The sequence below is a fragment of the Scyliorhinus canicula genome, chromosome 13, assembly GCF_902713615.1.
Source record: "Scyliorhinus canicula chromosome 13, sScyCan1.1, whole genome shotgun sequence".
NCBI lineage: Eukaryota > Metazoa > Chordata > Chondrichthyes > Carcharhiniformes > Scyliorhinidae > Scyliorhinus > Scyliorhinus canicula.
This window is the reverse complement of record NC_052158.1, coordinates 18891799-18918088: the sequence shown is the minus strand read 5'-3', so window position 1 is coordinate 18918088 and position 26290 is coordinate 18891799. Positions and strand designations below refer to the sequence as shown.

At 50.5% G+C, this 26290-nt stretch overlaps 2 protein-coding genes across 2 annotated transcripts in view; both read left to right on the top strand.

Moving 5' to 3' along the window:
* The window catches only part of LOC119976504 (hepatocyte cell adhesion molecule-like), a 30749-nt gene extending 26420 nt beyond the window's left edge, over nucleotides 1–4329 (top strand). Inside the window, exon 5 of the mRNA XM_038817047.1 lies at nucleotides 4297–4329. Within this exon, the coding sequence (XP_038672975.1) occupies nucleotides 4297–4329 (33 nt within the window). The remainder of the gene's footprint in view (nucleotides 1–4296) is intronic.
* A 7207-nt stretch (nucleotides 4330–11536) lies between these two features.
* Nucleotides 11537–26290, top strand: part of LOC119976503 (hepatocyte cell adhesion molecule-like) — a 40051-nt gene continuing 25297 nt past the window's right edge. The window contains exon 1 of the mRNA XM_038817046.1: nucleotides 11537–11902. Coding sequence (XP_038672974.1) covers nucleotides 11827–11902 — 76 coding nt within the window. The 5' untranslated portion in view covers nucleotides 11537–11826. The remainder of the gene's footprint in view (nucleotides 11903–26290) is intronic.

Genomic DNA, 26290 nt, shown 5'->3' with positions numbered 1-26290 from the left:
GGGTAGTCCTTGCAGACTAAAATTGTGTCGCAGCCGTTCGTGTATTCGCTTTCTGTACCCGGTGGAGTATTTGGAGTGGGCATTCACCAGGACAAGGAATGCTGCCCCTGGAACGGATTGGCAAAGTCCACGTGGACGCGGACCAAGGCTTTCCCGGCCATTCCCAAGGGTGCATCGGAGCCTTCGGTGGAGCTTTCTGGTGCTCTTGGCAAGGGCCGCAGTGCTGGGCCACTCTCGGTCTCCGAGTCCATCCCGGGCCACCAAACGTAGCAGCAAGCCAGCATCTTCATTTTGACCACCCCTGAGTGCCCATCATGGAGTTCTTTAGCAAAGATATACAACCCTGCTCCGAGTCGACTACCCATGCCCCCCACAATAGGACACTATCTTCATCGCTCAGCTTCGGGAGCTTTCTGGTGTAGGCCCACAGATCAACTGGCAGTGCTCGATGCTAGGCCCTGTATTGAACCATATGCCAGACCCGCAATAATTGCCCCTCCTAGATGGTGCTCGTAGGGCCATGGGGGTCTCCATGGGATGGCGGGGCAGCTGGAGTAAACTCGAGAGGCCTCTGAATCATCTGACTTTGCCAATCTTTGTAGCACCACATTGTCTGCACTGTGATGTTGACCATCAACGATGCTCCCCAATGTGCTGCTGCGTCTGGGACATGTCCCTCAGCAACACGGGTATGTCGAGGCCCTCAGCCATGGCCATTACTGAGTCATGCTTTGGGCACCATCACCCAGGACAGTGATGTCGTTCTTCAAGCATTCCACTGCGGTCACCACCCTAGCAATGTTGACCTTGGTGCCATGCATAGCCAATGCCATCTCCTGTGCCCGTAGCCCTTGGGACTCTTCCAATCCACCTGGCACTTGCCAGAGTGTCGCTAACATCCCGTCCTGAAAGCCACGACCATGTCCCAGCGTCTGCAACAGCTTCCAGATATCCTTGCCCAGAGACTTGGCATCTGACCAGGACTCAGCTACGTCCTGGATCCAGCAGACCTCCAACTGCTGCCTCCCTAGATGTTCCGGCCTCACCCGACGTACATCAGCAACTGTGTGGTGCTCATCAGGCTGTGCCCCAGAAACCTGGCCACTAATGTCACACACAAAGGTGTGTGTCTCTGCAGTGGTAGGAGTGGGATGATAGCTGTGATGCCTCAATGGCTCTCATCCAAGTTGTTTCCTTTAGTTGCAGGAAGGGGGCGACGCGAGATGGCCCAGCCCCATCAGGTGGAGATACTGCGAGAGAAGTGGTCAGTGAGAGAGGGATCATTTTGCCTGACACAAACAACTCACTTCAGGTAGGTCACCTGGGTGAAGGGGCGCTGGATCCACACCTCTGTGGCAGGCCAACCTCGCTGTTGGTGACGCTCCCTCCTCGGTCAACCCCACAATCTCCAGGGCCCTTCCTCATAGGGGGGTGAGGACTCTGATATCTGGAACTCCGCCATCTGCCTGGGCCATTTCCCATGTATTACGAGCTAGCCTCTCTTGTTGGGCCAGAGATAGGAAATTGTGAGCCGTGCGCTTGGTGCAACGGGGGGGGGGGGGGGGGGGGGGGGGTCTGTGGTAGGTGGCATGTGTGGGCACCACACCTGGACATGGAGGGGTTGTGCTGCTGGTTGCCAGGGTGTGCTGGGGCACAGCACAGTGATCGGATTGGGGGAGGGGGGGGTGGGGCACAGCACAGTGATCGGATTGGGGGGGGGGGGGGTGTGGGGTATCAGCTGCTAACTTGGTTGGGGGGGTGGAGGTCTGGGGGTGCGAGGGGGCCGGTCTTAACTTACCCTTGCAGCTTGGTGAAAGCCATTGGTCTTCTTCCTTTACAGTATGAAGTCACAAAGCACCAGGTTAAAGTCCAACAGCTTTATCTAAAACCACAAGCTTTCGGAGGGCTGCTCCTTCACCAGGTTTTTCCTGTATGTTCAGCGGTCCTCCTGGTCATGCTGCCAGAACTGACGGCCGCTGCCACTGCATCCCAGGTGGCACTGGAGGCCCTGCTGCTGGTCTTCACTTACCTAAACCTACCCCTGGCTACCCAAAATGGTAACACCCCCAGATTGGGTCCCCCGACCCGCCTCATTCACCGCAAACACTCGCTTTCTCCCCACATTCAACTTATAATCCTGAAAAGGCCCTGAACCTCTCTAATAAGCCCATAGTTCTCCCTATACACTCCAACGGTTCTAACACGAACAGCAGCAGGTCGTTTGCATACAGCAATACCTGGTATTCCCTACTCCCCCCTTGCAATCCTCTGCCACTCTGCTGACCCCTCTAAGGGCCATTGCCAAGGGCTCTGTCATCAGCGCGAACAGCAGCGGTGACAGCGGGCACCCCTACCTCATTCCACTGTGCAACCCGAAGCTCCGCAAACTCATCTCATTTGTCCCTATATTCATCACCGGGGCCATTTACAGCAGATGCACCCACTCCATAAACTTGGCCCAAACCTAAACCTTCCCAGAACCTCAAACAGATACAGCCACTCCACCCGGTTAAAAGCCTTCTCCGCGTCCATGGAGACCACCACCTCCGGTACCCGTCCTTTCAACCAGGTCATGATCACATAACCGCCTGTTACTGGAAAGTTGCCTACCCATCACGAAACCCGTTTGGTCCTCCGCAACCACCCCCGGAACGCATCGTTCCAACCTCCCCGCCATTAACTCAGCCAACACTTTCACATCTTTACCAGACTCCTAAACAATTATAGGCTGATGGAATTGATGGATGAAAAATTGGTAGAAACTAGTAAGTGATAATTTTAGCCCTTCCACAACCTTCTATTAGTGATGAAGAGGCACAACAGAAATTGTGGAAGTAAATCAGAAGTTGCCTCTTTTTGTACAAAAAAAATGAAAAGAAGGATACCTATCAACTTGTCAGTTAGCTGCTGAAAAAAAAATCAACTTATCATGTTCAAGGACAAATGTACTTAACAGGTACTGCATACACACAAATTAATCTTCACACTTTGAAATACGTTGTAATCATTACACTAGTTACATTGCTATCATTTATATTTGTTGAAAGAAGACTAAAATACTAATAAATATTTCTCATATTGTTTCTCCATCTTTCTCATATGATTTCGCTCTCTCAACAATTTACATTCATAAAAGGATCAATTTTTAACTCCATCCTCCCACCACGCCTTCTGTAAGTAGAAAGTGAAATTTTGCCTCCAGCCCATGATCTTTTTGTCTGTAAAATTAATGGAATAGAGTGGAGATGTACAATTTGCAGTAATCCCAGGGTTTCCTTCCTGAACATCTCCATATCTCAACCCCCATTAATTGCCTTGGGTCATTTCATCATGTTAAAGATGCTACAGAAATGCAACTTTGTTATTTGTTAGCGTAATTTGTGATCTTTTATTTGGTCTCATCAACAAACAATCCTGCTGTGTTGTAGTGAGATAAAGTTATCTGCATCCACAGGAACTACTGGAAGGAAGCTGCATTTTCCTGATGAGAATACGGAATATGCTCATATTCCGATGTGGAAGAACTAATCATAAAATAAACTAGTGGCAAAGAAGTTGTCTGACTCTTGTACATAAAACAATAAATGTGAAAAAGAATATCTTGGTTTACTGTAGAACATAGAACAGAACAGGCCCTTCGGCCCTCAATGTTGTGCCGAGCCATGATCACCCTACTCAAATTCACCCTATACCCGTAACCCAACAACCCCCCCTGAACCTTACTTTTATTAGGACACTACGGGCAATTTAGCATGGCCAATCCACCTAACCCGCACATCTTTGGACTGTGGAAGGAAACCGGAGCACCCGGAGGAAACCCACGCACACAGGGGGAGGGCGTGCAGACTCCACACAGACAGTGACCCAGCCGGGAATCGAACCTGGGACCCTGGAGCTGTGAAGCATTTATGCTAACCACCATGCTACCCTGCTGCCCCTGTAGATGAGGCAATACAGAAAATGTTAGTCTTTGTGATTTTAACAGCTGTGATTTACAGATGTTTGTATGAGTTCTGCACTATAAGAGCAAAATTAAAATTGAAATCTTTATTACAGTTTTACCATAATTGAATGTCAATATATAAAACTATTGTGTTGTATCTCAGTGAGATCTCATGTATTTCATATTTTACCATTGGCTGCAAAAATTGATCTATAACTAGCTCTTCAGCCTTTCATACAGCGAATCTTTACTCATTCGAACGGATCTGAAATAAAATATTCCTGTTTTCAAAAAATATATTTAAAACCCCATACTTTCAAATGAGTGTATTTCTCATTTCACTCTTATTTCAGATCTACGTGCTGATTATTGGTGACATTATCTGAAAACACATCAGGTTCAATATTTTCTCCAATGACACTCAGACCGACCTCAGTTGACTCCTCCATACTTCCTGATTTGTCACATTGTTTGTCTGACAACTAGTACTAGAACAGCAGAAATGTTCACAAAATTAATACCAGGAAGACAGAAGTCATAAAGGCAGAACTTCCTGTTTCGGACAAAGAGCAGAATTCTCCCTGTATTTGTTGAGTTCAATCGCGGTCAGGAAAAGCAGTATTTAGCCGGTTGGCAGTAAGGGTGGGTTTTCATGCTGTATTGTTAGGCATTTTAAAAAAACGTCTCCACAAGATTCATGCCGCCAGGGCTACCTCTGATTGGCTGCCCCAGTGCTCATTCACGACTTTGCCCCCGGTCCACGGATATTCATGTGTAAGGGTCCTTCCTGTTGATTCCTTTATTTCCTTTTTCAACCAGCCAGAGGAGGCAATGGAATTTATATGGGACAATGGACTTGGAGGAGTGTGAAGACATTGAACTTTGGAGGAGGTTTCTGTGCTTTTTTTAAGTGTTTGGTGTGTGGTATTCCAGGGCAGGCCCTTGCCCAACGGCAAAAGGGGGGAGCAATGATGAGTGTGCCTTTTTTTACTCTTTAGAGGTAAGCCGTTGGGATGGTCGGGGGGTGGGGGAAGTGGAAGTGGTGGGAGGAAGGATGGTTGGAAGCCTTGGGCGGGGCCACCATGCTAGCTGGGCGGTCTAGTTTACTGGAGTGAAGTGAGGGGTTGCCACGAGAAAGGCGTGGGGTGGATGGGGTTGGTTTTTTGTTTGAGGGTAAGGGGTGTATAAAGGATATTTTACAGTATGAAGTGAGTTTGAAGTCACAAAGTGAAATAAAGATTTTTTTTGAAACTTTGGTTTGTCATGAGGATGTTAGTTCCATTAAAGGAACTATAAAGGATAGAATGCTGTGATCACTTGCTAACGGGTATGATTGTCTACCTAAGATACTCCGTGTTACTGGTCACGTGTTACTGTGGGTCCCAGCGTGGCTGATCAGCCGATCCTAGAGCTGCATCTTCACTTGGCAGGAGTTTCCAAATGTTGCATAAGTCCTTGAACTCTAGGCCACGGGTATTCCTTTCTAAGGCTCCTTCTCCAGGCCTCCTTTTGCCGTTGGGTGTCTCGAAGAATTGTGACCCTTCAATCAGGAGGTTCCTCCAAGTAAGTCTCTTCTGAGCAAAGGTCTCCCAGGCATTGACGTCTATGTTCCATTTCTTGAGGTAAGCCTTAAAGGTGACTTTGAAGAGCTTCCTTTGTCCTCCTGTTGTCCGGGATCCTTCCTGGAGCTGGGTAAAGAAGCTTTGCTTTGTCAATCGGCACTCTGACATCCTAAGCATATGGGTGGCCCAGTGGAGTTGGTTTTGGATGATCATGGCCTTGATACTGGGGCTGTTGACTCCTTCAAGGACACTAACGTTAGCATGACCGTCTTCCCTGCAGATTCAGAGCTAAAGCGCATTCGAGTTTTGAAATGTGTTTTAAGCTGTGTTGTTTAAGAGTCTCGCTGATGTAATGGTTATCCTCACAAGCCTCAGTGATTACTTCAAATGCTTTAATAAAGTTCTCAAAGTTAGTTGACGCAAACATTCCTCCAGTAAACTAATGTGAACTATCTCTCTGACAGGTATTGCAGAATCCAGTGCACATTCAAAATCTGTAGTCAGGCTACATCTCTGCCTGGCAAGGAAGGAAATCAATTACCCACACCATATTTACCAGGATACTGCTCTTCAGATACTTTGAGCTTGTAACTTTGACAATTGATATGCCAAAACTCTCCCCATCCTCCCTCCCCTCTTCGCTATGCCCCCTTTCCCTTCCCCTCTTCCCTCCCTCCCTCTCTTCTCTCCCTTCCATCCCCTTCCCCACTTCTCTCCCTTATTTCCTCACTCCCCTTCCCCTCTTCCGTCCTCCCAGCCCTCTTTTCCCCCTCCCTCCCCTTTATAGACAGATAGAACCATTATGCTTAACTGAGGAAATATATTTTATTGCAAGAAATTTGTTAAAGTTGAGGCAGTTTTATGTCATTGTTCAGCTGAAGTTAACGATAAGTTAACATGGTTTCAAAGTTTGTATTGATAAAATTATTTTTGTTAATAAATGTTTCACATTAAACTTTACAAACTTCTACAAATATCTTACTGAAACATTAGAGCACAACATTTAATTAGGAGATAATTATAAATGAATAGGGTAACTGAAGTAAACAAGGTAGAAACATATTTAACACGGTGGCACATTAGTTAGCACTGCAACCTCACACCATCAGGGACCTGTGTTCAATTCAGACCTAAGGTGACTCTGGTGTTTGCACATTCTCCCGTGGTTGCATAGATTTCCTCGAACCACGAAATAGAACCATAGAATTCCTACAGTGCAGAAGGTGGCCATTCAGCCCATCAAGTCTGCACCGACCCTCTGAAAGAATACCCTACCCAGGCCCACTCTCCCGCCTGACAGAAACCTAACCTGTACATCCCTGGGCACAAAAGGGGCAATTTAGCATGGCCAATAGTGTTGCGATCCTGCTGTCCGTATATAGGTCCCTCACTGTCAGTGTCCCTACTTTTTAAAGTTGGCGTCAGTCAGCGCTGGTGTGAATCTATCGTTGTTGCAGATGGAAGCTTTGTCCGACATTTTGGTCAGGCCAAATTGCTGGTGTAGTTGGTTCCAGGATTGGAGGGTGGCAATCGGCTGCTGGAGTGTATTTTGTGTGGGGATGGGAGTGCCGCCGTGGCGAGGACCCGGAGGGAGGTCCCCACGCAGGAGGCCTCCTCTCCACACACCCACTCGGCTTCTGGCTCCTGGATCCATCCCCTTATTCGCTCGGCTGTTGCCGCCCAGTGGTAGAATTGTAGTTTCGGGAGGGCTAACCCCCCCCTGATTTTGTTTTTTGCAGGACCTTATTTGGGATCCCAGCATTCTTCCCCCCCCCCCCCCCCCCACCGCCCCCCCCCCCCCCACCCTACAAACGCCATGATTAGTTTGTCCAGCGCTTTGAAAAAGGCCTTGGGGATGTAGATTGGAACGGATCTAAACAGGAAGAGGAACCTGGGCAGTACGTTTATTTTGATCGCCTGGACTCTCCCCGCGAGGGAGAATGGGAGTGTGTTCCATCTTTGCAGGTCCTTTTTTACTTCCTCTGTCAGACTGGTGAGGTTCTATTTGTGGATCCCTTTCCAGTCATGGGCTATTTGGATCCCCAGGTAGTAGAATTTGTGTCGGGCTTGTTTAAACGGCAGTCCCGTTAGTGCTGCCCCCCCCCCCCCTTGCGGGTGTACTGGGAAGATCTCGCTTTTGCTCATGTTGAGTTTGTAGCCCGAGAAGGCTCCAAACTCTTTCAGGAGCGCAATGATCCCGTCCAAGCTGCTCTGTGGGTCCGAAATGTAGAGGAGCAGGTCATCTGCATAGAGTGAGACTCTGTGCTCTCTGCCGCCCCTTTGGATCCCCCTCCAACGTTTTGCTGCTCTGAGCCCGATTGCTAGTGGTTCGATCGCTGGGGCGAACAGCAGCCGGGACAGTGGCATCCTTGTCTGGTGCCCCTGTGCAGCTGGAAGTATCGGGAGTTGGTGTTGTTTGTCCATACACTCGCCATGGGAGCATTGTATAGGAGTTTTACTCAGGAGGTGAACCCTGTTCCAAGCCCGAACCGCTCTAGTACCTCTATGAGGTATTTCCATTCGACTCTGTCGAAGGCCTTTTCTGCATCTAGGGAGACGATCACCCCTGGTATTCTCATGTTCGAGGTTATCTGTCTACCTTTGACAAAGCCCGTCTGGTCTTCTGCGACCATCTCTGGTACGCAGTCCTTTAGCCTTTTGGCTAGGATTGTGGCCAGTATTTTGGCGTCTGCATTCAGCAGTGAGATGGGTCTATATGACCCACATTCCGTTGAGTATTTATCTTTCTTAGGTATCAGCGAGATTGAGGCCTGTGCTAGCGTGGGTGGCAGCATGCCCTTAGCCAGCTAGTCCGTGAACATCTCCTGCAGGTGTGGGGCCAGCGCTGTCGCAAATTGTTTGTAGAAGTCCGTCCGGTCCCGGCGCCTTCCCTGCTTGCATGGAGCTCATACTCTCCATGATCTCTCCCAGTGCTAGTGGTGCTTCCAGGCCCTGTTTTCTGCCCTCTCATATGACTGGCATGTCCAGTCCATCAAGGAACTGTCTCATCCCAGACTCCCCCATTGGGGGATCTGAGGTGCACAACCCTTGATAGAAGGCCTTGAAGATTGTGTTGTTCTTCTCTGATTCTGTTTCTAATGTGCCTCTAGTATCCCTGATTTGTGCAATTTCTCTGGTGGCTTCCTGCTTCCTCAGCTGGTGTGCCAACAGGTGGCTGGCTTTGTCTCAGTGTTCATATAGGGTCCCACGTGTCTGGTGGAGTTGGTGCACTGCTTTACTGGTGGAGAGCAGGTCAAAGTTCCTTTGTTGCTCTTTCCTCTCCGCCAGGAGCTTTACGGTCGGGGCCTCGTAGTATTTATGGTCTACCTCCAGTATGGAGTCGACAGCTGCTGCATAGCCACCCTTTCCTCCCTGTCTCTTCGCGCTTTGAAGGTCATAATTTCCCCTCAATACGGCCTTTAGCACTTCCCAGAACGTGGAGGGTGAGACCTCCCCGTTTTGGTTGTTCTCCATGTACTCTGCTACGGCCCGCAATATCTTTTCGTTGAAGGCCTTGTCAGCGAGTAGGGCAGTGTCCAACCTCCATGTGGGGCGTTGGGCCCTGTCCATCTCCAGCCTCATGTCTATGTAATGTGGAGCGGGGTCTGATATCACAGTTGCGGAATATTCCACTTCGTCTATCCCCGAAAGCACCGTTTTCCCCACCACAAAGAAGTCAATTCTGGTGTATACGTTGTGTGCTGGGGAGAAGAAGGAGAACTCCTTATCCCCTGGGTGGATGAACTTCCAGGGGTCCACCGCTCCCATCTGCTCCATGAAGTGACTGAGTTCCTTTGACCCCCCCCCGGGTTCATAACCGTCTTGGTCTCCCTAAACATCGTACGTTTGCTGATCAGTATTGCCACCCCCCTGGCTCTCGTCCCGTAGCAGGAATGGTAGGTCTGTCCCATCCAACCCTTTCTTCCTTGGTCCTGCTCTCTCAGGTGTATCTCTTGGAGGAAGATTATGTCTGCTTTCATGTTTCTTAGGTGGGTGAGGACTCTGGATCTTTTCACTGGGCCGTTGAGTCCTCTTACGTTCCAGGTGACTATCCTGGTCGGGGGCTTCTGTCTCCCCGCTCCTATGGGATCAACCATATTTACCTTTTGTACGCGGCCCTGCCCTCCGGGTTTCCCCCTTGTTAGGAGGCCGTCCAAGATGGTCGATGTCACTGTTCTCCCCATGTGGTCGGATCCCTGCGCTCGAGGGTTTCCCTTTGTCCAGGGGGCACCCAACATGGCCGCCCACTGTGCGTCCGCCACGGGGGTAGTCCCCTGCAGCTGGGGTCTCCCTTCGCCCAGAGACCGTATTGGGTGGATGCTTGCAGTGATTCCTTGTTCTGAGCCCTTGGTTGTGGCACTTTGTAGCCATACTGCTATTCTCTTTCTTGCCTTGTTTGTCTCTCCTTCCCGGTGTCCCACCCCCCCCGATCCCTCCCCTTATCCTCTCCATCCCCCCCTTTTCCCTCCCCTTATCCTCCCCATCCCCCCCTTTTCCCTCCCCTTATCCTCCCCATCCTCCCCTCTCCCATTTACCCCTCTTTTGTCTCGCATTCCCCCGTTCCTATCACCGTTTGCTCTCCTGCCTCTGTTGAGTGGTCTCCCCCCCCCCCCCCCCGCCTGGCGCAGCCCCCCCTGTTGGGGGAGCGCCGTGGCCCTGCCTTGCTGCATGCCTCCGGCGCTAGCTTTCCTGCTAGTGCAGTGACTGCCCCCTCTTGGTAGTTACTGTCCCGCTTCTCCCTCCCCCGATCTCTACGGTTTTCTGCCCGTTCTTCCCCCATCTTACCCTGCTCCCCTCTCACTTGCTCTCCCTTCTCTGCTACTCTCGTTCCCTCGTGCTGGGCCATGGTCTGTAAACATGTATATATACTGCTTTATGCCTTCGTCCCTAACACTATCCTGTGTTCCACCTATGCCAACTTAGCTGGTGTCTACCTTCCTGTCCTTATGGGCCCCAATGCTACGTCTAGGTGGATCCCCAGGCACTACATCAGGTGTGGAGGTAGCCTGCTGCGATTCCTACCCTGTGACCTGGGTCCCCTTCGGCGGCCGTTTACTGGGGTGACTGGTTCTGGATGGGCCCAGCTGTTGCCTGGGTGTACCAGGTGGCATGGTGCCACCCTGTTCTGTCCACTGCCCACCAGATGCACCAAGGACAGGAGGAGGAGTCGAGGTGCTGCGGTGTTCTGCAACTTCCCCTGCGAGAGTCACCGGCACAGGCCTCATCACCTCCTCCTCCCTCAGGGTGCCTGATAGCCCCTGGGCTACTCCATGGGACGGAGGTGCATGTGGAGCTAACCCCTGAGGTTCTCCCACCACCTGGCCCTGCCAGTCCTGGAGTCCCATGCCCCAAACAGGGTCTCGATGCTCGCGGTCATGGAGCATAGGGAGTGAGCCAACTCTTTCTGGGTCTGTGCCACATCGGTCAGCGCCTGGGCAATGCCGCTGACTCTCTCAGCCATTACCCGTTGTGACTGGGCCATGCTCTGGAGGAGCAACCTTTGTACTTGGCTCCCTGTAATAGGGCAGCTCTGTCCTGGGCCTTGGCCACTGCCGCAACAGACTGCCCAGGCCTTGAACATTCTGACCCATGGCCGAAAGCTTCGCCCCCATGGTCACCACCACGGATGGAGTCTGCACGTTCTCCCCGTGTCTGTGTGGGTTTCCCCCGGGTGCTCCGGTTTCCTCCCACAAGTCCCGAAAGACACGTTGTTCAGTGAATTGGACATTCTGAATTCTCCCTCTGTGAACCCGAACAGGCGTGGGAATGTGGCCACTAGGGGCTTTTCACAGTAACTTCATTGAAGCGTTAATGTAAACCTACTTGTGACACTAAAGATTATTATTGTAAACTCTCTGGACACAGTAGAAACACAGGTCGAACTCAACCAAAAGCTCCACGTGAAATACCTTTGTTTAACATGAATCTAACTTTAGTCGTATACTCTTTCTAACACAAGGAACTAAATTAAATTCACTTAAATCTACAACATTTAACAATACAAATATAGATCAGTTAAAACTACCTCCGCTTTCCTGACATGCTGGATTGAAACAACTTGAGTTCACAGATTACTGTAATGCCTCCCTCCGTGTTGCTGAGCTTCTGACTCAGTTCTGGTTGGTCGCCAAGACTGTGTGGTCTGAGCATTTCCTGGTCCTGAGTTGTGTTGTTAACTTTTGGGCGGGTTTGTTCTGCTTCAAGGGATTCCCGGGTTTATCAAGTGGATTTTGTAGTTTATCAAATTGGAGTTTGCGGTGAAACGCTGCCGGGTGTCTCGGTGAATTTTTACTTCAGCTTCACCCGATTAGTTGCGGTTCGATGGAGCCTCGGTTCGTTCTCTCCGTTCTGACCTTCCTCCTCCTGCAACTTCTCTCTCTCCGGGCCCTCGGTGAAGGTGAGGAACTGATTGGGGCTGGCGGGGCGGCAGGTGTCCCTCAGCCGGGGGGGGGGGGGAGGGAGGGAGGGGATTGAACAGCCTCAACCGGAGTGTTTGCAGTGGCGAGAGTAAGGATGGGAAATGATGCGGAGAAGTCATTCGAGTGACCGTTCGTATAAAAGCACATAATGCTGAAATCGAAACTAAATGTCTGGAGATAATGCCGACATTTTGGAATCAGCGCCAGCCCACCCTCTCCCCAGCCACGCTCCAGCATCACCTTCTTCACTCGTGGGGTTTTACCTGCCCAAACAAAACCGGAGATCACCTTATTTACCCGCTTGGAAAAGGTCTTTGGGATAAAGAAGGGAAGGCTCTGAAAAACAAACAGGAATCTCGGGAGAATGGTCATTTTCACTGTCTGTACCCTCCCCGCCAGTGATAACGGGAGCATATCCCCCTTCGGAAGTCTTTCATTTGTTCCACTAGCCGGGTCAAGTTTAGTTTATGTAACAGCCCTCAGTCTGGTGCCACCTGGATCCCTAAATAAGCTCCCTCCCACCACTCTGAATGGCAGCTCTCCCAGTCTCCTCTGCCCCCTTGCCTGGATCACAAACATCTCACTTTTCTCCATGTTCAATTTGTACCCCAAAAAACAGTCAAATTCCCCTAAAATCCTCATGATCTTGCCAATCCCCTCTAACGCGTCGGATACATACAGAGCAGGTCGTCGGAGTATAGCGAGAGTCCTGTGGAAAGAAGATGTAGTTATTTGCCTGCCCATACGTTTTTGGCAGACACTTCACAACAATATTTATAAACTGAAAGGTGCCTCCTCAGAATCCCGTTTGTCATGCCATGGGGTAACATGTCTACTTAATTCATAAATAGATCCCTACGTGCAGAAAGAGGCCATTCGGCCCATCCAAGTGGGCATCGACTCCAAAAAGCGACCTACCCATGTCCACTCCCCCGTCCAGCCCACCCTATCCCCATAACCCTGTAACCTAACCTGCAGATCCCTGGACACTAAAGGGTAATTTTGTGTGGCCAATCCATCTAACCTGGACATCTTTGGACTGTGGGAGGAAAATGGAGCGCCCGGAGAAAACCCACGCAGACAGGGGGAGGACATTCTGCTTTGTGCATCAGGCCCAAACACCAGGAAATCCCAGACTTTACAAGGACACTCTTTTCTACAGGCTCATCTACAAAATGCTTGGGCATTCAGCCTCTTACAGCACTGCAGCCAAATACATTTGAATGGTGCCTTGGTTGCTGACCACCACTATGATATCCTGGTATGGAAGTCTCTGTCCTGATATTAGGGTGATTGTGGTAGTGGACTTCAGTATTAGATACTGCACACTGTGTCCTTCATGGGGTCAGCTACCCAGGGCCGCATGTCAGATAGCACATATACATGTTATCAGGCTCAGAGGCCTTGCAATTGTCTCCATATTCTGTTAATAAAGTTAGTTTACAAAGATGCATAGAAGATAGAAGCAGGAGGAGGCCTTTTAGCTCTTCGAGCCTGCTCCGCCATTCATCACGATCGTGGCTGATCATCCAACTCAATAGCCTAAACCTGCTTTCTCCTCGTAGCCTTTGATCCCATTCTTCCCAAGTGCTATATCCAGCCGCCTCTTAAATATATTCAAAGTTTTAGCATCAATTACTTCCTGCGGTAATGAATTCCACAGGCTCACCACACTTTGTGTGAAGAAGTGTCTCCTTATCTCTGTCCGAAATGGTTTACCCTGAAACCTCAGGCTGTGACCCCTGGTTCTGGACACCCATCATTGGTAACATCTTCCTGCATTTACCTTGTCTAGTCCTGTTAGAATTTTATCAGTCTCATAGAATTTACAGTGCAGAAGGAGGCCATTCGGCCTATCGAGTCTGCACCGGCTCTTGGAAAGAGCACCCTACCCAAGGATAACACCGCCACCCTATCCCCACAACCCAGTAACCCCACCCAACACTAAGGACAAATTTGGGCACTAAGGGCAATTTATCATGGCCAATCCACCTAACCTGCACATCCTTGGACTGTGGGAGGAAACCGGAGCACCCGGAGGAAACCCACGCACACACGGGGAGGATGTGCAGACTCCACACAGACAGTGACCCAAGCTGGAATCGAACCTGGGAACCTAGAGCTGTGAAGCAATTGTACTATCCAAAATGCTACTGTGCTACCCCTCTATGAGATCTTTCTCATTCTTCTGAACTCCAGCGAGAACAATCCTAACCTAGTCAATCTCTCCTCGTATGACAGACCCGCCAGACCCGACAGACCATGGGCAGCATGGTAGCATGGTGGTTAGCATCAATGCTTCACAGCTCCAGGGTCCCAGGTTCGATTCCCGGCTGGGTCACTGTCTGTGTGGAGTCTGCACGTCCTCCCCGTGTGTGCGTGGGTTTCCTCCGGGTGCTCCGGTTTCCTCCCACAGTCCAAAGATGTGCGGGTTAGGTGGATTGGCCATGCTAAATTGCCCGTAGTGTCCTAATAGTAAGGTTAAGGGGGGGGGGGGGAGTTGTTGGGTTACGGGTATAGGGTGGATACGTGGATTTGAGTAGGGTGATCATTGTTCGGCACAACATCGAGGGCCGAAGGGCCTGTTCTGTGCTGTACTGTTCTATGTTCTATATCTCTGGAATCAGTCTGGTAAACTTTCGCTGCACTCCCTCAAGAGCAAGAACATCCTTCCTCAGAGAAGGAGACCAAAACTGCACACAATACTCCCAAGTGTGGCCTCACCAAGGCACTGTACAATTGCAGCACCACATCCCTGCTTCGATACTCAACCTCTTGCAATGAAGGCCAACTAACCATTAGCCTTTTTTTTTAACAAACAATTTTAATGAGGTATTTTTGGCATAGTAAACAGCAACAGTATAGAACAATGTACAGAAAAAACAATAACCAAAGTGGAATAACCGGCTCACAACCCACAAGGACCCGTCTATTTAACCCCCTACTCTAATCTGACCTAACCAGACCTTCTCCCCACCCCCCCCTCCCCCCCCCCACCCCCTTGCTGGCGTTCAGTTTTCCACAAAGAAGTCGATGAATAGTTGCCACCTCCGGGCGGACCTTAACAGTGACCCTCTCAAAGCGAACTTAATCTTCTCTAGGCCAAGGAAGCTCACCATATCTGACAGCCAGGTGGCTTTGAGTCCCTCCAAGCCAGCAGTATTCGTCGCCATGCTACCAGGGAAGCAAAGGCCAAAACATCAGCTTCTCTGTCTTGGACTCCTGGGTCCTCCGAAACCCCAAAAATCACCGACTCTGGACTCATGGCCACCCTTGTTTTCAAAACCCTTGACATATCATCCGTAAATCACTGCCAGTACCCCGTAAGTTTTGGACATGCCCAAAACATGTGGACATGGGTCGCTGGTCCTCCCGCACATTTTGCACACCTGTCCTCCAACCCGAAGAGTCTGCTCATCCATGCCACTGCCATGTGGGCCCGGTGAACAACCTTGAATTGAATCAGGCTAAGCCTGGCACAAGTTGCGGTTGCGTTAACCCTGCTTAATGCATCTGCCCATCAGCCATCTTCTATTTCCCCTCCAAGCTCCTCCTCCCACTTATGCTTCAGCTCCTCGGTCTGCGTCTCCTCCACTCCCATAAGCTCTCTATAAATATCTGATACCCTCCCCTCCCCCACCCATCCTTTGGACACTACCCTATCCTGGATCCCCCTCAGTGGCAGGCATGGAAAGGATAGTACCTGCCTACGCAAGAAGTCCCTCACCTGCAAATACATAAACTTGTTCCCCACTTACCAGCCCAAGTTTCTCTTCGAGCGCCTTCATACTCGGAGAGCTCGCTTCTATGAACAGATCCCCCATCCTTTCAATCCCCACCCTGCTCCATGCCCAGAACCCCCCATCTACACTCCCCGGGGCAAACCGGTGATTGTCATAGATTGGGGACCACACCGAAGCACCCACTGCCCCCACGTGCCTCCTCCACTGACCCCAGACCCTCAGGGCTGCCACCATTACAGGGCTAGTGGAGTACCGCGCCGGCGGGAGCAGCAGAGGTGCCGTTACCAACGTCGCCAAACTGGTATCCCTACACGAAGCTGCCTCCATTCGCTCCCAAACCGACCACCCACTTCCTAATCAGGGCACCATTAGCCCTCGTTACCGCCTGCTGCACCTGCATGCTTACCTTCAGCAAATGGTACACAACGACACCCAGGTCCCGCTGCGCACTCCCTTCTCCCAATTTACAACCATTCAGGTAGTAATCTGCCTTCCTGTTTTTGCTTCCAAAATGAATAACCTCACATTATCCAAATTATACTACACTGCTATTGGTTTGCCCACTCTCCCAATGTGTCCAGATCTTGCTGTAGGATCCCTGCATCCTCGTCACAATTCACCCTCCCACTTAATTTGGTATCATCTGCAAACTTTGAAATGTTACATTTTGTTCCCTCATCCAAATCATTAATATATATTCTGAATAGCTGGGGTCCCAGCACCGATCCCTGTGGTACCCCACTGGTTACTGCCTGCCAAATTTGAAAAGCACCCATTAATCCCTACTCTTTGTTTCCTCTCTGCCAACCAGTTTTCTATCCACCTCAATACATTTTCCAAATCCCATGCACTTTAATTTTGCACAATAATCTCTTATGCGGACTTTGTCAAATGCCTTTTGAAAGTCCAAATATACCACATCGACTGGCTCCCCCTTGTTGACTGTACTGGTTACCTCTTCAAAGAATTCCAACAGATTTGTCAAGCATGATTTTCCCTTCATAAATCCATGCTGACTCTGACTGATCCTGCCACTGCTTTCTAAATGTTCCGCTATAAAGCCCTTGATAATGGAGTCAAGCATTTTCCCCACTACCGATGTTAGGCTTACTGGTCTATAATTCCCTGCTTTCTCTCTACCTCCCTTTTTGAATAGCGAAGTGACGTGAGCAACCCTCCAATCTGCAGGGTCAGTTCCAGAGTCTATGGAATACTGGAAGATGACCACCAATGCATCCACTATTTCCAGACCTCCTTAAGCACTCTGGGATGCTGATTATCAGGCCCTGGGGATTTATCTGCCTTCAATCCCATCAGCTTTCCCAGCACCATTTCTCTACTAATGTTGATCTCCCTCAGTTCTTCCCTCACTAAACCTTTCTTTCTCCAACATTTCTGGGATCTGATTTGTCCTAATTTGTGAAGACAGAACCAAAGTATGTATTCAATTGCTCAGCCATTTCTTTGTCGCTCATCATGCAGCCCCCTGTTTCTGTCTGCAGAGGGTCTACATTTCTCTTTGCCAATCTCTTTCTCCACATATCTGTAGAAACTCTTAGTGTCAGTCTTTATGTTCACTGCAATCTTTCTTTCGTACTGTACTTTCTCCTTCTTAATTAATCCTTTTGTCCTTCTTTGCTGAACTCTAAACTGCTCCCAATCCTCAGATCTATTATTTTTCTTGGCCAATCTGTATGCTTCTTCCTTGGATAGGATACTATTTCTAATTTCCTTTGAAATGGTTTGGCCCTCTTACCCCCTTTGCTTTTGTGCCAGACAGGAATGAACAGTTGCTGTAGTTCCCCCATGCGTTCCTTGGATGCTTGCCACAGTCTATCCACTGTCATCCCTTGAAGTAACTCTCCCCAATCTATCAATGCCAACTCACATATCTTCATAGTTCCCTTTATTATGATTCAGCACCCTAGTCTCCGAATCAACTACTTCACTCTCCATCTTGATAAAAATTTTGTGTCATGTTATGGTCGCTCATCCCCAAGGGGTCTCGTACGGCCAGATTGGCAATAATTCCCTTCTCATTACACAGTACCCAGTCTAAGATGGCCTGCTCTATATGTTGGTTCCTCCACATATTGGTCAAGAAAACCATCCCGTATACACTCCAGGAATTCCTCCTCTATGGCATGGTGGCTAATTTGATTTGCCCAATGTATGCCCAATGTTTGCCCAAAAAGAGCAACTTGTAACTCACTCCCAGTGAGTTCTCCCAGTTAGCCAGAGAAGACACAGCCAGAGTGAGACACAGCTAAGAGTGAATTTGGGAATTTGAAGCTAGGTGGGAATTCGAAACTGGGTTGGGAGGAGGTGCTTTTTATTCTTGGTAAGTGATTGGTAAGTAGTTTTTCTTTTTTCTTTTCATTGGTATATTTATTTATTTTTTCCTTGTGTTTTTTTTGAAATTGTAGTTGTTGAAGTTAACCAAAGTTTTAAGACATGGCAGGAGATCCCAGACCCGTGTCATGCTCCTCGTGTGTAATGTGGGAGCTCAGGGACACGTCCACTGTCCCTGGCTCCTTCACGTGCAAGAAGTATGTCCAGTTGCAGCTCCTGTTAGACCGCTTGACGGCTCTGGTGCTGCGGATGGACTCACTTTGGAGCATCCGCAATGCTGAGGAGGTCGTGGATAGCACCTTTAGCGAGTTGGTCACACGGCAGGTAAAAGTTACTGAGGGAGATAGAAAATGGGTGACCAAAGGACAGAGCAAGAGTAGGAAGGCAGTGCAGGTGTCCCCTGCGGTCATCTCCCTGCAAAACACATATACCGCTTTGGATACTGTTGAGGGAAATGGCTCACCAGGGGAAGGTAGCAGCAGCAAGGTTCATGGCACCATGGCTGCTGCTACCTTCCCCTGGTGAGCCATCTCCCTCAACAGTATCCAAAGCGGTATATAGATAGATGAATGCGTGGCTTGAGAGATGGTGCAAGAGGGAGGGATTCAAATTCCTGGGACATTGGGACCAGTTCTGGGGGAGGTGGGACCAGTACAAACCGAACGGTCTGCACCTGGGCAGGGCTGCAACCGATGTCCTGGGGGGGGGGGTTGCTGGAGCTGTTGGGGAGGGTTTAAACTAATGTAGCAGGGGGATGGGAACCAATGCAGGAAGTCGGAAGGTAGGAAAACAGGGACAGAAACAAAAGGCAGTAAAGGGGAACGTGTAAGGCACACGAGCCATAGTCAAAAATCAAAAAGGGTGATAGTACAAGGTCCAGTGACTGAGGGAAGCTCAATGAATAGGCCCAAAAAGGAATAAAACGGGAACTAAAAACATCAATGGAAAGCGACAAGGCAGGTTGTTACATGAAGATATGGGTTCAACGACAAGGAAAATTAGGAGAAAAGTTAAGAGGAAATATAACTTAGGTGAGGTTACTGATCGAGGTGTTAAGATTCAAAACAGAGGTATAAAAGCCAACATAAGTGTATTTTACCTGAATGCTCGTAGTATTCAGAATAAGGTAAATGAGTTGATGGCGCAAATCATCGTGAATGACTGATTTAGTGGCCATTATTGAAACATAGTTAAAGGATGGTCACGACTGGGAATTAAATATCAAAGGGTATCAAACTATTCGGAAGGACAGAGTGGATGGTAAGGGAGGTGGGTTTGCTCTGTTATTTAAGGATGACGGGGCAGCGCGGTAGCGATGTGGTTAACACAGTTGCTTCACAGCTCCAGGGTCTCAGGTTCGATTCCCGGCTTGGGTCACTGTCTGTCACTGTCTGTGCGGAGTCTGCTTGTCCTCCCCATGTCTGCGTGAGTTTCCTTTGGGCGCTCCGGTTTCCTCCCACAGTCCAAAGATGTGCAGGTTAGGTGGATTGGCCATGCTAAATTGCCTTTAGTGTCCAAAAGGTTAGGTGGGGTTATGGGGATAAGGTGGAGGTGTGGGCCTAGGTAGGGTGCTCTTTCCAAGGGCTGGTGCAGACTCGATGGGCTGAATGGCCTCCTTCTGCACTGTAAATTCTATGATTCTAAATTCTATCACATCTGGGCAGTAGTGAGGGATGACATCGGTGCTATGGAGGATAAGGTTGAATCCATTTGGGTGGAAATCTGGAATAGTAAGGTGAAAAAGTCACTGATAGGAGTAGCCTATAGACCACCAAATAGTAACATTACGGTGGGGTGGGCAATAAACAGAAATAACTGATGCGTGTAGAAATGGTACAGCAGTTATCATGGGGGATTTTAATCTACCTGTTGATTTGTTTAACAAGGCAGCCTTGAGGAGGAGTTTATAGAATGTATCCGCGATAGTTTCCTAGAACAGTATGTAATGGAATCTACGAGGGAACAAGCGATCCTAGATCTGCTCCTGTGTAATGAGACAGGATTGATTAATGATCTCATAGTTAGGGATCCTCTCGGAAGGAATGATCACAATATGTTGGAATTTAAAATACAGATGGAGGGTGAGAATGTAAAATCAAATACTCGTGTTTCGTGCTTAAACAAAGGAGATTACAATGGGATGAGAGAAGAACAGTGGAGAACCTTCCAAGCGATTTTTCACAGTGCTCAGCAAAAATTAATACCAACAAAAAGGAAGGACAATAGAAAGAGGGAAAAATGACAATGGATATCTAAGGAAATAAGAGAGTATCAAATTGAAGTAAAAAGCATACAAAGTGGCAAAGATTAGTGGGAGACGAGAGGATTGGGAAATCTTTAGGTGACAACAGAAAGCTACTAAAAAAAGCTGTAAAGAAGAGTAAGATAGATTATGAGAGTAAACTTGCTCAGAATATAAAATATAGTAAAGATTTATGCAAATATATCAAACAAAAGAGAGTGGCTAAGGTAAATATTGGTCCTTTAGAGGATGAGAAGGGAGATTCAATAATGGGAGATGAGGAAATGGCTGAGGAATTTCAGGTTTTTTGGATCGGTCTTCACAGTGAAAGACACAAATAACATGCCAGTGACTGATGGAAATGAGGCTATGACAGGTAAGGACCTTGAGACGATTGTTATCACTAAGGAGGTAGTGATGGGCAAGCTAATGTGTCTAAAGATAGATAAGTCTCCTGGCCCTGATGGAATGCACCCCTGAGTACTAAAAGAGATAGCTAGGGAAATTGCAAATGCACCAGTGATAATTCACCAAAATTCACGAGACTCTGGGGTGGTCCCGGCGGATTGGAAATTAGCAAATGTGACACCACTGTTTAAAAAAGGAGGTAGGCAGAATGCGGGTAATTAAAGGCCAGTTAGCTTAACTTCGGTAGTAGAGAAGATGCTGGAATCTATCATCAAGGAAGAAATAGCGAGGAATCTGGATAGAAATTGTTCCATTCGGCAGACACAGCATGGGGTCATAAAGGGCAGGTCATGCCTTTTTTTTTAATAAATAATTTTTATTGAAGTTTTTACAAAATATAAACATCTTAACTCTATTAACGGACAAAACAATGCCCCCCAGCTTCAAGAGCAACTTCAAACAAAAGGGAAAAAAAAACATAAACAAAGAGAAAGAGAAAAAAAAACAAAGGAGAGAGATAGCACACTCCACAAACCCATGTGCACAGTTCTCCCTCCCCCCAATCCTTACCCCCCCCCCCCCCCCCCCCCCCCCCGGGTTGCTGCTGCTGTCGGCCTATTTCCCTACCGTTCCACCAGGAAGTCCAGAAAGGGCTGCCACCGCCTGAAAAACCCTTGTACTGATCCCCTCAGGGCAAATTTCACCCTCTCCAATTTAATGAAACCCGCCATATCATTGATCCAGGCCTCCACGCTTGGGGCCTCGCATCCTTCCATTGGAGCAAGATCCTCCGCCGGGCTGCTAGGGACGCAAAGGCCAGAACACTGGCCTCTTTCGCCTCCTGCACTCCCGGCTCCACTGCAACCCCAAAAATTGCTAGTCCCCAGCCTGGCTCGACCCTGGATCCCACCACCCTCGACACCGTCTTTGCTACCCCCTTCCAAAACTTCCCCAACGCTGGGCACGCCCAAAACATATGGGCGTGGTTCGCTGGGCTCCCCGAGCACCTAGCACACGTGTCTTCGCCCCCGAAAAACCTACTCATCCTTGTCCCAGTCATGTGGGCCCTATGCAGCACCTTGAACTGTATGAGGCCAAGCCTCGCACAGGAAGAGGAGGAATTCACTCTCTCCAGGGCATCCGCCCACGTCCCCTCCTCAATCTCCTCCCCCAGCTCCTCTTCCCATTAACCTCCCCTCCACAAACGGGTCCCTCAACCTCCTAACCCCTGCCCTGTGCCAGCCCAGGAATCCACCATCAATGCTCCCTGGGACGAACCAATGGTTCCCGCGTATCGGGGCCTCCATCGAGCCCCCCATTTCTCCCCTGTGCCGTCTCCATTGCCCCCAAATTTGAGGTTAGCCGCCACCACCGGGCTCGTGGTATACCTCGTTGGAGGGAGCGGCAACGGCGTCGTGACTAGCGCTTCCAGGCTCGTGCCCATACAAGACGCCGCCTCCATCCTCTTCCACGCTGCCCCCTCCTCGCCCATTACCCACTTACGCACCATCGCTGCGTTGGCTGCCCAGTAGTACCCACAGAGGTTGGGCAACGCCAGCCCCCCCCATCCCTGCCTCGTTCCAGGAACACTCTTCGAACCCTCGGAGTCCCATGCGCCCACACAAATCCCGTGATACTGCTGTTGACCCTCCTGAAAAAGGCCTTCGGGATAAAGATGGGGAGGCACTGGAACAAGAACAAAAACCTCGGGAGCACCGTCATCTTGACGGACTGCACCCTCCCCGCCAGTGACAATGGTAACATATCCCACCACTTAAACTCCTCCTCCATCTGCTCCACCAACCTTGTGAGGTTGAGCTTGTGCAGGGCCCCCCAGCTCCCTGCCATCTGGACCCCTAGGTACCTGAAACTCTTCCCTGCCTGCGTCAATGGGAGCCTACCAATCCCCTCCTCTTGATCCCCCGGATGCACCACAAACACCTTGCTCTTGCCCAGGTTCAACTTATACCCCGAGAAACCCCCGAATTCCCCAAGGATCCTCATCACCTCCGGCATTCCCCCCACCGGGTCCGCCACATACAGCAGCAGGTCGTCCGCATACAGCGACACTTGATGCTCCTCCCCACCCCGCACCAGGCCCCTCCAGTTCCCTGACTCCCTCAGTGCCATGGCCAGGGGCTCAATCGCCAACTCGAAGAGCAAGGGGGACAGGGGGCACCCCTGTCTCGTCCCCCAATGCAGCCGAAAGTACTCCGACCTCCTCCTATTCGTGGCTACACTTGCCATCGGGGCCTCGCAGAGCAGCCTCACCCACCGGATAAACCCCTCCCCAAACCCAAACCTCTCCAACACCTCCCACAAGTACTCCCACTCCACCCTATCGAAGGCCTTCTCCGCATCCAACGCCACCACTATCTCCGCCTCCCCTTCCACCGCCGGCATCATAATGACATTGAGGAGTTTTCGCACGTTTGTGTTCAGCTGCCTTCCGTTCACAAACCCCGTCTGGTCCTCATGAATGACCCCAGGCACACAATCCTCTATTCTAGTGGCCAGGATCTTTGCCAGCAGCTTAGCATCGGCGTTCAGCAGCGAAATCGGCCGATATGATCCACACTGCAGAGGGTCCTTGTCCCGCTTCAGGATCAAGGAAATCAGTGCCCGTGACATAGTTGGGGGCAGAGCCCCCCCCCCCCTTGCCTCGTTAAAGGTCCAGACCAACAGGGGGCCCAACAGGTCCAAATACTTTTTATAGAATTCCGCCGGAAACCCGTCCGGCCCCGGCGCCTTCCCCGACTGCATGCTCCCTATCCCTTTGACCACCTCCTCCAACTCGATCGGCGCCCCTAGTCCCTCCACCTGCTCCTCTTCCACCCTCGGGAATCACAACTTGTCCAGGAAGCGCCCCATTCCACCCTCCTCCACCGGGGGCTCAGACTGGTACAGTTCCCCATAGAAGTCCCTGAAGACCCCATTGACATCTACCCCCCTCCGCACCACCTTCCCAGCTCTATCCATCACTCCCCCAATCTCCCTGGCCGCGTCGCGCTTCCGGAGCTGGTGCGCCAGCATCCTGCTCGCCTTCTCCCCGTGTTCATACACCGCCCCCTGTGCTTTCCTCCACTGGGCTTCCGCCTTTCTGGTCGTCAGTAGGTCAAATCTGGCCTGAAGGCTACGCCTCTCCCCCAGCAATCCCTCCTCTGGGGCCTCCGCATATTTCCTATCCACCTGCGCCATCTCCCCCATCAGTCTTTCCCTTTCCCTCTGCTCCCCCCTCTCCCTATGGGTTCGGATGGAGATCAATTCCCCCCTCATCACCGCCTTCAATGCCTCCCAGACCGTACCCACCCGAACCTCCCCGTTATCATTGGCCTCGAGGTATCTCTCAATACACCCCCGGACGCTCCCGGCCACCTCCTCCTCTGCCAGCAGCCCCACCTCCATGCGCCAGAGCGGACTTTGGTCCCTCTCTTCCCCCAGCCCGAGGTCCATCCAGTGCGGGGCATGATCCGAAATGGCAATGGCGGAGTATTCCGCATCCTCCACCCTCGAAACCAACCCCCTGCTCAGGACAAAAAAAATCAATCCTCGAGTAGGCCTTACGTACATGGGAGAAAAACGAGTATTCCCTGGCTCTTGGCCTCACAAACCTCCAGGGTCCACCCCCCCCCCATCTGGTCCATAAATCCCCTCAGCACCTTAGCCGCCGCCGACCTCCTACCCGTCCGGGACTTGGATCGATCCAATGGGGGATCCAGTACAGTGTTAAAGTCTCCCCCCATGATCAGGCCCCCCACCTCCAGGTCCGGAATGCGGCCCAACATACGCCGCATGAACCCCGCATCGTCCCAATTTGGGGCATAAACATTCACCAACACTACCCGTTCCCCCTGCAGCTTGCCACTCACCGTCACGTACCTCCCGCCACTATCAGCCACCACCTTCAACGCCTCAAACGACACCTTCTTCCCCACCAGGATCACCACCCCCTTACTCTTCTCATCCAGCCCTGAGTGGAATACCTGGCCCACCCACCCCTTTCTCAGCGGGACCTGTTCCACCACTCTCCGGTGTGTCTCCTGGAACATGGCCACATCCGCCTTCAGTCCCTTCAGGGGCACAACTACTCGGGCCCTTTTGACCGGCCCATTCAGTCCCCTCACATTCCAGGTTATCAGCCGGATCCGAGGGCTCCCTGCCCCCTTCCCCTGCCGATTTGCCATACCCCATCCCTTGCCCACCCCCGGCCAGCGTCCCACGCTCTGCCAGTTTCCCACGGCAGCACCTCCCCCCCTCCAGCACCCCCTGCGTCCTCCAGCTCCTTCCTGACCGTTTCAGCAGCAACCCGGTATCCCCCCCCCCCCCCCCCCCCCCCCCCAAGGCTAGGTTCCCTCCTAACCGCGCCCCCCCCTCCACAGCACTCCCGTGAGCTAGCTATCTTCTGCTGACCCCGGCGGCTCCCGCTCTACTTTCGGCTCCTCCCAACGTGGGACTGCCCCTCCTCCATTGTGCCGATCAACCAGTCCACCCTCCCCCGCTCCTGCGCGGGAAAAGAAAACACGCCCCCTCCCTCTCCCAGCGTGGGAATCCCACAGAAAGCCCGCGCTTTTGCCCTGCCGGGCCCCGCCTCCTCCAGGGCCACTCCCATTGTCAGTCCCCCCCACCAGCTCCCCGAACACCCCGTTTACCCCTCAGTCCGAACCCGTCCACCCAACTCCTGCTTGAAAACCCATAAAGAAAACAGCCGTACGACATCACCCCACCCACCCTAAGGCCACCCCACATCTTACCCTAAACCCCGCAAATACACATACAGTAGAAGGGCAGATCATGCCTAACTAATTTAGTGGAATCTTTTGAGGACATTACCAGTGCAGTAGAAAACGGGGATCCAATGGATGTGGTATATCTGGATTTCCAGAAAGCTTTTGACAAGGTGCCACACAAAAGGTTGCTGCATAAGATAAAGATGCATGGTGTTAAGGGTAAAGTAGTAGCATGGATAGAGGATTGGTTAATTAATAGAAAGCAAAGAGTGGGGATTAATGGGTGTTTCTTTGGTTGGCAATCAGTAGCTAGTGGTGTCCTTTAGGGATCAGCGTTGGGCCCACAATTGTTCACAATTTACATTGATGATTTGGAGTTGGGGACCAAGTGCAATGTGTCCAAGTTTGCAGATGACACTAAGATGAGTGGTAAAGCAAAAAGTGCAGAGGATACTGGAAGTCTGCAGAGGGATTTGGATAGTTTAAGTGAATGGGCTAGGGTCTGGCAGATGGAATACAATGTTGACAAATGTGAGGTTATCCATTTTGGTAGGAATAACAGCAAAAGGGGTTATTATTTAAATGATAAAATATTAAAACATGTTGCTGTGGAGGGGTCCTGGGTGGCCTAGTACATGAATCATAAATAATTGATTTACAGGTGCAACAGGTGATTAAGAAGGCAAATGGAATTTTGTCCTTCATTGCTAGAGGGATGGAGTTTAAGGCTAGGGAGGTTATGTTGCAATTGTATAAGGTGTTAGTGAGGCCACACCTGGAGTATTGTGTTCAGTTTTGGTCTCCTTACCTGAGAAAGGATGTACTGGCACTGGAGGGTGTGCAGAGGAGATTCACTAGGTTAATCCCAGAGTTGAGGGGGTTGGATTACGAGGA